The 10,596-nt window shown below is 45.9% G+C and overlaps 1 protein-coding gene across 1 annotated transcript in view; it reads left to right on the top strand.

Moving 5' to 3' along the window:
* Positions 1–8,934: 8,934 nt before the first annotated feature.
* LOC138350871 (uncharacterized) overlaps positions 8,935–10,596 on the top strand; it is an 18,572-nt gene continuing 16,910 nt past the window's right edge. Inside the window, exon 1 of the mRNA XM_069302319.1 lies at positions 8,935–9,717. Coding sequence (XP_069158420.1) covers positions 8,935–9,717 — 783 coding nt within the window. The remainder of the gene's footprint in view (positions 9,718–10,596) is intronic.

The raw sequence follows: 10,596 nt of genomic DNA, 5'->3' as shown, positions 1-10,596 counted from the left end.
CACAGTGAGAAATCAGATGTCGCAATGGCAAGATGTAACCGGAGTTCCACCAGGGTCAGTACTTGGACCTATCCTGTTCCTGAAACAGATAAAGAAATTCTGATAAAGAAGAAGCGATTTAAGGGTGGTTCTAGATAGAAAACTGCCACCTAACGACCACATGAAGATCATTGTGCATGGAGCCTATATGATGCTTCCCAATTTCAGAACCTCTTGTGAGACCAAAACTGGGATATGCAGCGGTTGTATGGTGCCCATATCCTAAGCACATCAACAAACTGGAAATGGTGCAAAAACATGCAATTAAATGACTTCCAGAACTGAAAGATAAGAGCTACGAGGAAAGGTTAGAGGCATTAAATATGCTAAAACTAGAAAATAGAAGAAAAAGAGGCGATATGATCACTACGTACAAAACAGTAACGGGAATCCACAAAATTCATGGGGAAGAATTCCTGAGAACAGGAACTTCACAAATAAGACGTCATATATTTAAGGTAACTGAACAAAGGTGCCGAAGAAATATATGAAAATTCACTTTAGCAAACAGAGTGGTAGACGGTTGGAACAAGTTAGGTGAGAAGGTGGTGGAGGCCAAGACCATCAGTAGTTTCAAAACGTTATATGACAAAGAGTGTTGGGAAGACGGGACACCACGAGCGTAGCTCTCATCCTGTAACTACATTGAGATAACTATACTTAGGTAATTACACTCTCTAACCCATCCACCCACCTGGATACACCCTCGACCCATCCACCCACCTGGATACACCCTCGACCCATCCACCCACCTGGATACACCCTCGACCCATCCACCCACCTGGATACATCCCTCGACCCTCCCGCCCACCATCACCACCACCCAGAGAGCCAAAAAATCGCAATTCACTAGACGCAAACGTCATTAAAATTAAAAAATGTGAAACCCCCAGCGCTTAATTGGAGAATAATATTGTCGAATTGTAAGAAGCACCAGTACAGTATTATGTCTGATACGAGAAGGTAATGTTTGTAGTAGAGGTACACGTGATGGACACAATGATTGAGGAAATCTTGTTGTTGTAACGTGTACTGAATGTTTCTTTATCAGCCTTGACCCGAGGCTAAGCTTGTGTGGTCCTTGGAGTCTTTGACGATCAGTCTGCTGCGGTCTCTACAACACCTACACAAATGTGTGAGTGTATTTTGTTATAATGTGTTCGTATTTACTATTTGTGTCTGCACAATCGCGCTATTAGCTCTTGGATCCCACCTTTCTAACCAATTTATTGTTCCTCTATTATATATTTTGCTCTCTAACACACACACACACACACACACACACACACACACACACACACACACACACACACACACACACACACACACACACATCCCCAGGAAGTAGCCCGTAGCAGCTGTCTAACTCCTAGGTATCTGTTTACTGCTAAGTGAACAGGGGCATCAGGGTGAAAGAACCTCTGCCCATTGTTTCTCGCCGGCACCGGGAATCGAACCCCGGACCACAGGATTACGTGCCCAGTGTGCTGTCCACTCAGCCACCGGCTCCCTGGTGTGTGTGTGTGTGTGCGCCTTCAGATGTGGCGTCTAATATTTCATAAAAGCTTTCCTCTTAATTATACAGTGAAGAACCAGGGAACCTTGCCACGAAATTATACAGGGAACCTTGCCACGTCCCTCGTCATCTTCAAGGTCAGGGAAGAAAGATTGAGGATTAGTGCGCTGTTTCCTTGAGACTCTTACCTTGAGACTAAAGTTACCTCCAAGAGCTTCTTTTGTTATGGTGGAGGCGGGGTAGTCTGGAGCTCCCGCGGTGAGCGACCATTCAGGGACCTGACGAGGTTGGGTATAATCAATTGTTAAGAATCATTACTTCAGCTGGAGATGTGTGAACGACTTGTGTAAATTATTGCCACGTGCCCGCCTCGGGCGCCTTACTTGTCCCACGTCCTTTTGTAATATTGAAATACATTTTTGATGTAGTTTGTTTTAGGGAATCTGTCTTAATAAGTAGAGTTAGTAGAGTTGGCTTCATTCTCTCCTTTCCTGTTCTTTTAAGCAAACATTTTGCTTCCTTCTATACGAACTCATATTGCATGTTATAATAACAACGGACCAATGATGTTTTAACTCGATCTTTTAAGACTCCTCTGTGCCAAGAACACTGTACATACTGAAGTACCTTTCCTTACCTTTTGCAAATAAAGGTACTTCAGTACTTAATTCGTACCTTTTGCCTTGCTCTTCTTCCTCTAAGATTTTCTTCTCCTCACCTCTCTCTTGTCTATTTATTGCCTTTAACTCCTTCCCTCACCAAGACAGCACCGCTACTGTGCCAGGTAAGTCCACTTCGGGCTCACCATAGCCCGTGCTACTTGGAACTTGTTCCGAGTAGCTGAATCTATAACAACAAACAACAACTTTCCTCATCACAATCGACTTGAAAATGGTCCAGGATGGACCGAAACGTCGTCGTCCCTTCACCTTCTAGTGTGTGGTGTGGTCAACATACTGCAGGAAGCCGGGTAAGATAGCACCAACGCGTTGCCGTTGTTAAGCGCGTTCTTGGCTCAAAGGCAACAAGGCCATTTCTTGTAATGTACCTTGACATTACGGACGTGCTCTTGTTAAAAGGGCTGGGTAATAACGCATGTCGTAATGACATGTATGTTACCTGAGCCGTGTGGTGAGAGGCGGGTGGCTCCAGGCCAGCGCCTCACCCTTCACCTTGTTGTTTTAGATTCAGCTACTTAGAACAAAAGTTCCAAGTAGCACGGGCTATGGTGAGCCCGTAGTGGACTTACCTGGCACAGGAGCGGGGCTGTTCAACGTCCTACCAGCGAGCATCAGAAATATTGCAGAAACGACCGTGGACATCTTCAAGAGGAAATTAGATTCTTTCCTTCAAGGAGTGCCAGACCAACCGGGCTGTGGTGGGTATGTGGGCCTGCGGGCCGCTCCAAGCAACAGCCTGGTGGACCAAACTCTCACAAGTCAAGCCTGGCCTCGGGCCGGGCTTGGGGAGTAGAAGAACTCCCAGAACCAGGTATCAACTGCCTTAACCTTCACGTACACGCCCAGTCTTGTCTCTGCAGGTTTGCTTGGGCCTCTTGGGATAATTAGTCTGTTAGCTACTTTTCGATTTGTGTGCGTCTTGTTGATTTGATAATTTAAATTGACTCATTTAATTTGCGCAAGTGAGACGACTGAGGCAAGTGGTGTGAGGTGCGCCAACGCTGACCTGGCTACCTCATCCCTGCTCTTTACAACCAACCTGTGTAGAGTGATCTAGAGGTGTGTTAAGGTGCACTATTATACCGGCGCAGGTGGGCCCGTTGTGCGCCGGTGCGCGGGATGGCGGGAGTGATCACTCTGTTTGATCCCTGTTTGTGGTAGTTGCCACTCCTGTTGTTAGTAATGACACTCTCTCCCATCACCGTTATTCCTCCGGCCTGCTTATTCTACCCAGTCATTGGCAGACTGCAGTTGTCATTTCTTCTGTCCTTCATTATCCAGTACGCGAACCGCGCGTGTATGTTTGTACTCACCTATTTGTACTCGCCTGTTTGTGCTTGCGGGGGTTGAGCTCTGCCTCTTTGGTCCCGCTTCTCAACCGTCAATCAACAGGTGTACAGTTCCTGAGCCTATTGGGTTCTGTCATATCCATACTTGAAACTGTGTATGGAGTCAGCCTCCACCACATCACTTCCTAATGCATTCCATTTGTCAACCACTCTGACACTAAAAAAGTTCTTTCTAATATCTCTGTGGCTCATTTGGGCGCTCAGTTTCCACCTGTGTCCCCTAGTGCGTGTGCCCCTTGTGTTAAATAGCCACACACACAATTAACAATAGTTAATGTGTGTGTGTACTCACCTAGTTGTGTTTGCGGGGGTTGAGCTCTGGCTCTTTGGTCCCGTGAATGTGTGTGTGTGTGTGTGTGTGTGTGTGTGTGTGTGTGTGTGTGTGTGTGTGTGTGTGTGTGTGTGTGTGTGTGTGTGTGTGTGTGTGTGTGTGTGAGTGTGTGTGTGTGTGCGTGCTGTCTTGCTCGCGGAGTTAAATTAAATAAGTCTAACCGGAGCATGGCGGAGGCAGCTCACCCGAAGCGAGTCGATGGCCAGTTAAGCTGACTTGTAGCAGGGGGGGAGGGGGGAGTGGCGTGGATCACAGCAGGGGGGGAGGGGGGAGTGGCGTGGATCACGTGTAGCAGGGGGGGAGGGGGGCGTGGCGTGGATCACAGCAGGGGGAGGAAGGGGGAGTGGCGTGGATCACAGCAGGGGGAGGGGAGGGGGCGTGGCGTGGATCACGTACAGCAGGGGGAGGGGAGGGGGCGTGGCGTGGATCACGTACAGCAGGAGGAGGGGAGGGGGCGTGGCGTGGATCACGTGCAGCAGGGGGAGGGGAGGGGGCGTGGCGTGCATCACGTACAGCAGGAGGAGGGGAGGGGCCGTGGCGTGGATCACGTACAGCAGGGGGAGTAAGAGGGGGCGTGGCGTGCATCACGTACAGCAGGAGGAGGGGAGGGGGCGTGGCGTGGATCACGTGCAGCAGGGGAGAAGGAGGGGGCGTGGCGTGCATCACGTACAGCAGGGGGAGTAAGAGGGGGCGTGGCGTGGACCTAGAGAGCTCTGGTGGTGTCATTCTCACGTCGCTACTCTCCACGGGACCCAACTCTGCTTCTATGATATGTCATCCATTATTTGTTTCCACAATGCTGAAATAGGTCAATAAAATCAGTAACTAGAGCAAGAACAGGAAGAGTAGAGGACACTGAAGGTGTGGAGGTGTTGGGATATGTTGTGGGGTGCTCGGCCCCGGCCCACCACCATTTTAAAAGCACCGAATCACTTTCTGTGGTTGATTGTTCAATAAACCCTTGAACTATATGTATAACACATCTCTAACCCTGTCCATGGAGGACAGAAGAAAATGTATATATGCTGGTTAGCATGGTAAATGTCTGGCCACGTCTGTGGTAGAAAATAATAATAAACAAAAAAAATACGGTGGTGCCATTTGTTGACATTCCCAAATGCTGTGACGTCAGCAGGCACTTGGTGTGATGGTGTTTATTCTCAGCTTGCTTGTTCTCCTGTCCTCCCTCTCTTGCTTTGTTTCCTTCCTTAACTACTCTCAATCTTTTTTCGTTTTTAATTGGAAAAAAAATCATTGTATATAATGGCATTTTACAAAATGTATCTCTGATGCGCAATATTTTTGATGACATGTTGAGATATCCAGTTGTCATTTTTCCTTCCACTTGGACTGGTCGGTGGATCGACGGCCTCGCTTTTTTTTCTGCAAGGTCGACGTTCGATCCCCAATGGTTCGGAGTTTATAAGAACAACACAAGAATGGAAGAAACTGCAGAAGGCCTATTGACACAAACGTCGAGTGAGCTTCTACACAAAATCATTCATATAAATGTCTAACTTACGCTTGAAACAATCTAACAATCCCACGTCTATTATATTAACCGGTAATTTATTCCATAAGTCAACAACTCTGGTCGGAGCCGGTCGGCCGGGTGGACAGCACGCTGACTTGTGATCCTGTGGTCCTGGGTTCGATCCCAGGCGCCGGCGAGAAACAATGGGCAGAGTTTCTTTCACCCTATGGCCCTGTTACCTAGCAGTAAAATAGGTACCCGGGTGTTAGTCAGCTGTCACGGGCTGCTTCCTAGGGGTGGAGGCCTGGTCGAGGACCGGGCCGCGGGGACACTAAAAAGCCCCGAAATCATCTCAAGATAACCTCTGTAAACCAGTATTTTCCCAGGTCTTTCCTAAATCGTAACTTCTGACATTTATGTCCATTGTTTCGAGTTGTATTTTGTGTTGCGGGATCGAAACCGCGACCTTCAACTCCTCAGACTTTTGATTTATTCATAGATTCATCACGTGCTTGTGATATCATCACGTGCTTGTGATATCATCACGTGCTTGTGATATCATCACGTGCTTGTGATATCATCACGTGCTTGTGATATCATCACGTGCTTGTGATATCATCGTATATTTATATTCCCTGTTATCAGTTTATATACTCCAGTCATGGCACCACTTAAACCTTCGTCTTACCTGAGACAGCAGCTCATTAGTCTTATCATCGTATCCCTTGCAAGTGGTGTTGTCAAGTCTTAATGAGTTGGTGCCTCACCTGACAATTACATAACCTGGGGCCAGATTCACGAAAGCACTTACGAACGTGTACATCTTTCCTCAATCTTTGACGGCTTTGGTTACATTTATTAAACAGTTTACAAACGTGAAAACTTCCCATTCAACTGTTGTTATTGTTATAAACAGCCTCCTGGTGCTTCGGAGCTCATTAACTGTTTAATAATTGTAAACAAAGCCGCCAAAGATTGAGAAAAGATGTACAGGTTCATAAGTGTTTGCGTAAATGCTTTCGTGAATCTGGCCCCAGATGTTTTGTTGACAACTTGGAATGTTCCCCATTTGTTTACCCCATTACACAAGTGACACGCAGCCACATGTTTTTTGTGTCTACATATGACTGTTGGAGGTCACTGAGACTTGGGATCAATGATCATCATGAGTTGTGAGTGATGAATATTATCCCATGTTGTAGCGTTGTTGATGACAACCTTGTCTCATCAAAACGATTATTGCACTCTGAAGAGCATCTCAGTGTGGCTTACAGGGGAATATATGTTTTGTAAACATTGCCTAAATCAACATACCCAAAACACCTTACCAAACCTAGATCTACTTATCCATAAATCCCCAAATATATTATTATATAAATTGATATTAAATAACGAAAAATAATGTTTATTATTATATCCTGTGAAACTTTCATTTTGCCACTTAGTTGTCTGATATATTTGTAAATACAGACTTACTAAAAGCTACAGTGTCAGTATCTGACTTAGAGTATGTGTTGAAGGATGGGTCAAGTGATTGACTTTCTGTCTGGAAACACTCGCGGAAAATCAGAACTGGCGGGGACAGAGCACTTGTGTGGGCGGGGACAGAGCACTTGTGTGGGCGGGGACAGAGCACTTGTGTGGGCGGGGACAGAGCACTTGTGTGGGCGGGGACAGAGGACTTGTGTGGGCGTGCGACTGGGTAGATCACGTGCTCTGCACCCAGGTCGACCTGTCGCTCTTCTCCGATGGGTTTTGCTCTGATGGTGGATCGCGTCCCCTCACTGTACCCAGACATCCACGTGAACCACCTCACCACAAGACTGTGTAGGCCCCAGCAACACACCTTGACACAATATTCCTAACGCCGCTTTCAAAAAGAGCCAATTTCCTCGTTTTAATCAAAGATATATACTTAAACATGCTTCTAACCAGATTATATACAACATTTTTTGCTTTCGGGATAACTTTTCTGGAGGACTCATGACCCTGGAAGCATTTTATACTTGCTCAAGGCTGCGTAAAAGTCGCACGTCACTTTACCCATTAAGACTTTAAGGCTTAAGGCTTAAGATATTGCGTTGATGCTTTTTAGTTGACTTTGTCACCGCCCAACATAAATACATTGGCTTAACTAGAGACAATTTTAATTTTGTGTCATTTACAATTTAACATTGATCTGATTACAATGCTAAAACCAAGTGGGGGAACGTGTCTTGCTTGTCGAAAAGGAGAACTTATGGATCATATATTTGTAGAATAGTAAATTTAAGACACTTTGATTGATCTCACCGTCTGAAGACACTTTGATTGATCTCACCGTCTGAAGACACTTTGATTGATCCCACCGTCTGAAGACACTTTGGTTGATCACACCGTCTGAAGACACTTTGATTGATCTCACCGTCTGAAGACACTTTGATTGATCTCACCGTCTGAAGACACTTTGGTTGATCACACCGTCTGAAGACACTTTGATTGATCTCACCGTCTGAAGACACTTTGGTTGATCTCACCGTCTTAAGACACTTTGATCCCACCGTCTGAAGACACTTTGGTTGATCCCACCGTCTGAAGACACTTTGATTGATCCCACCGTCTGAAGACACTTTGGTTGATCTCACTATCTGAAGACATTTCGTTGATCTCACCGTCTTAAGACACTTTGATCCCACCGTCTGAAGACACTGGTTGATCCCACCGTCTGAAGACACTTTGGTTGATCTCACCGTCTGAAGACACTTTGGTTGATCCCACCGTCTGAAGACACTGGTTGATCCCACCGTCTGAAGACACTTTGGTTGATCCCACCGTCTGAAGACACTTTGGTTGATCCCACCGTCTGAAGACACTGGTTGATCTCACCGTCTGAAGACACTTTGGTTGATCTCACCGTCTGAAGACACTTTGGTTGATCCCACCGTCTGAAGACACTTTGGTTGATCCCACCGTCTGAAGACACTTTGGTTGATCCCACCGTCTGAAGACACTTTGATTGATCCCACCGTCTGAAGACACTGGTTGATCCCACCGTCTGAAGACACTTTGGTTGATCTCACTATCTGAAGACACTTTGGTTGATCCCACCGTCTGAAGACACTTTGGTTGATCCCACCGTCTGAAGACACTTTGATCCCACCGTCTGAAGACACTTTGGTAGATCCCACCGTCTGAAGACACTTTGGTTGATCCCACCGTCTGAAGACACTTTGGTTGATCTCACCGTCTGAAGACACTTTGGGGCTGACGTTGCTATGTCAACAACATATCAACGTGTACAACACCCGCCAATAAGAAGACACTCCGCTGGGTTGTTCATCCTGTCACTTGTACCCCAGACGCAGCTGGGACTTGCTCAACTGTCTCAAGTTCACACACTGTCAAAAAAAGTAAATTAACACTTGACAACCCTCGGGCTTCCGTTACCTGGCTGGTGCAAAGTGGGGGGCAATCTTTTTAAGAATAATATCTGTATTTGAGAAAGTGTTTTCGTAACTCAGTCTGGGAATTAATATACTGTACACACACACTCTTCGTGTCCACGCATGATTGTAGAAACAGCTTCAGCATTATCCGCGGCTACAGCAGCAGCCGTAAGACCTACACCAGTAACAACAGTGGTAGGAGCTCAGTACCATCTAGAGATTAATAATTACAATTATTGTTATTACGGTACAATAATTATTACCTCCAGCAGCAGCAGCAACGGTTCTGCCAGTCACACCAGCAGCAGCAACGGTTCTGCCAGTCACACCAGCGGCAGCAACGGTTCTGCCAGTCACACCAGCGGCAGCAACGGTTCTGCCAGTCACACCAGCGGCAGCAACGGTTCTGCCAGTCACACCAGCGGCAGCAACGGTTCTGCCAGTCACACCAGCGGCAGCAACGGTTCTGCCAGTCACACCAGCGGCAGCAACGGTTCTGCCAGTCACACCAGCGGCAGCAACGGTTCTGCCAGTCACACCAGCGGCAGCAACGGTTCTGCCAGTCACACCAGCAGCAGCAACGGTTCTGCCAGTCACACCAGCGGCAGCAACGGTTCTGCCAGTCACACCAGCGGCAGCAACGGTTCTGCCAGTCACACCAGCGGCAGCAACGGTTCTGCCAGTCACACCAGCGGCAGCAACGGTTCTACCAGTCACACCAGCGGCAGCAACGGTTCTGCCAGTCACACCAGTGGCAGCAACGGTTCTGCCAGTCACACCAGCGGCAGTAAAACTACTAATAGTATCATCAAAGTATTAACAGCACTAAACGTACTAACAGTTGGATTCCAGTTAGATGTCTCTGAGATCCTTCATTGCTGTGGGTGTACAAAGTACGGTTTGGTAGGACTACAGGCTCCTGCTTTCCTGGTCCCGGGTTCCAGGCTCCGATGATTCAAATCAGTGATATATTTACCAGTCTTTTTTTTAATAAATTAGCAATAGTGAAATTGCAACACACTTGAAACTTGTAACACCCATGCTGCTGCTGCTGCTGCTGCTGCTGCTGCTGCTGCTGCTGCTGCTGCTGTTGTCTGTTAGTTTAAGGTCATTATTGTTTCACTTTTCATCCACATTTATATTTTCCTTTAAAACCTTACTCAAGGTAGATTTATATATTCTGTTGTAGGTTGCAAGATAAAAAATGGAAATTCCTGAAATAAAGCAATTTGCACTTTCCAACATCCTTTGTTTCCCATTTGCAGGGTCTGATTAAAACAAAAAATCGTTCAGGATTTTAATTTATTATAAAATCTCATCAGATGTAGGTTTAGAAATGCTGATTATGGTTTCAAAATCAAAAAGAAAAAAAAAGTATATACGAAATTTAATATTTGTGTATACTATTTCGTCAGTTATGATGCAAGAGCTTTGAGCACAGTGTTGGCCGCTGGTGTTATTCACAAGTCTTGTACACTAATAGTAACTTTTTACATTTACATTTTATAACTATTTCACACCTCATCAGAGGCTACTTTGCATACTGAATAATGCAATTACGCGAGTATGTGGGTAAATTTTCGTTGCGTTATGTAGATTATAACAGAATAATGATAGTGAATAATAATATTGGAACATTAGGGGTAGTGAGTTGGTGTATATGTAATGTTCAGGGGGCGAGGCGAGCCATATTACTGGAGACAGACAATTTCAATAAAATTTCTTTATATAGTCCAGGAAAATTTGAATAACTTTATTGTAGTGAATATATTATGGTAATTT

The sequence above is a fragment of the Procambarus clarkii genome, chromosome 47, assembly GCF_040958095.1.
Source record: "Procambarus clarkii isolate CNS0578487 chromosome 47, FALCON_Pclarkii_2.0, whole genome shotgun sequence".
Taxonomy (NCBI): Eukaryota; Metazoa; Arthropoda; class Malacostraca; order Decapoda; family Cambaridae; genus Procambarus; species Procambarus clarkii.
This window is presented reverse-complemented; position numbering and strand designations above follow the sequence as displayed.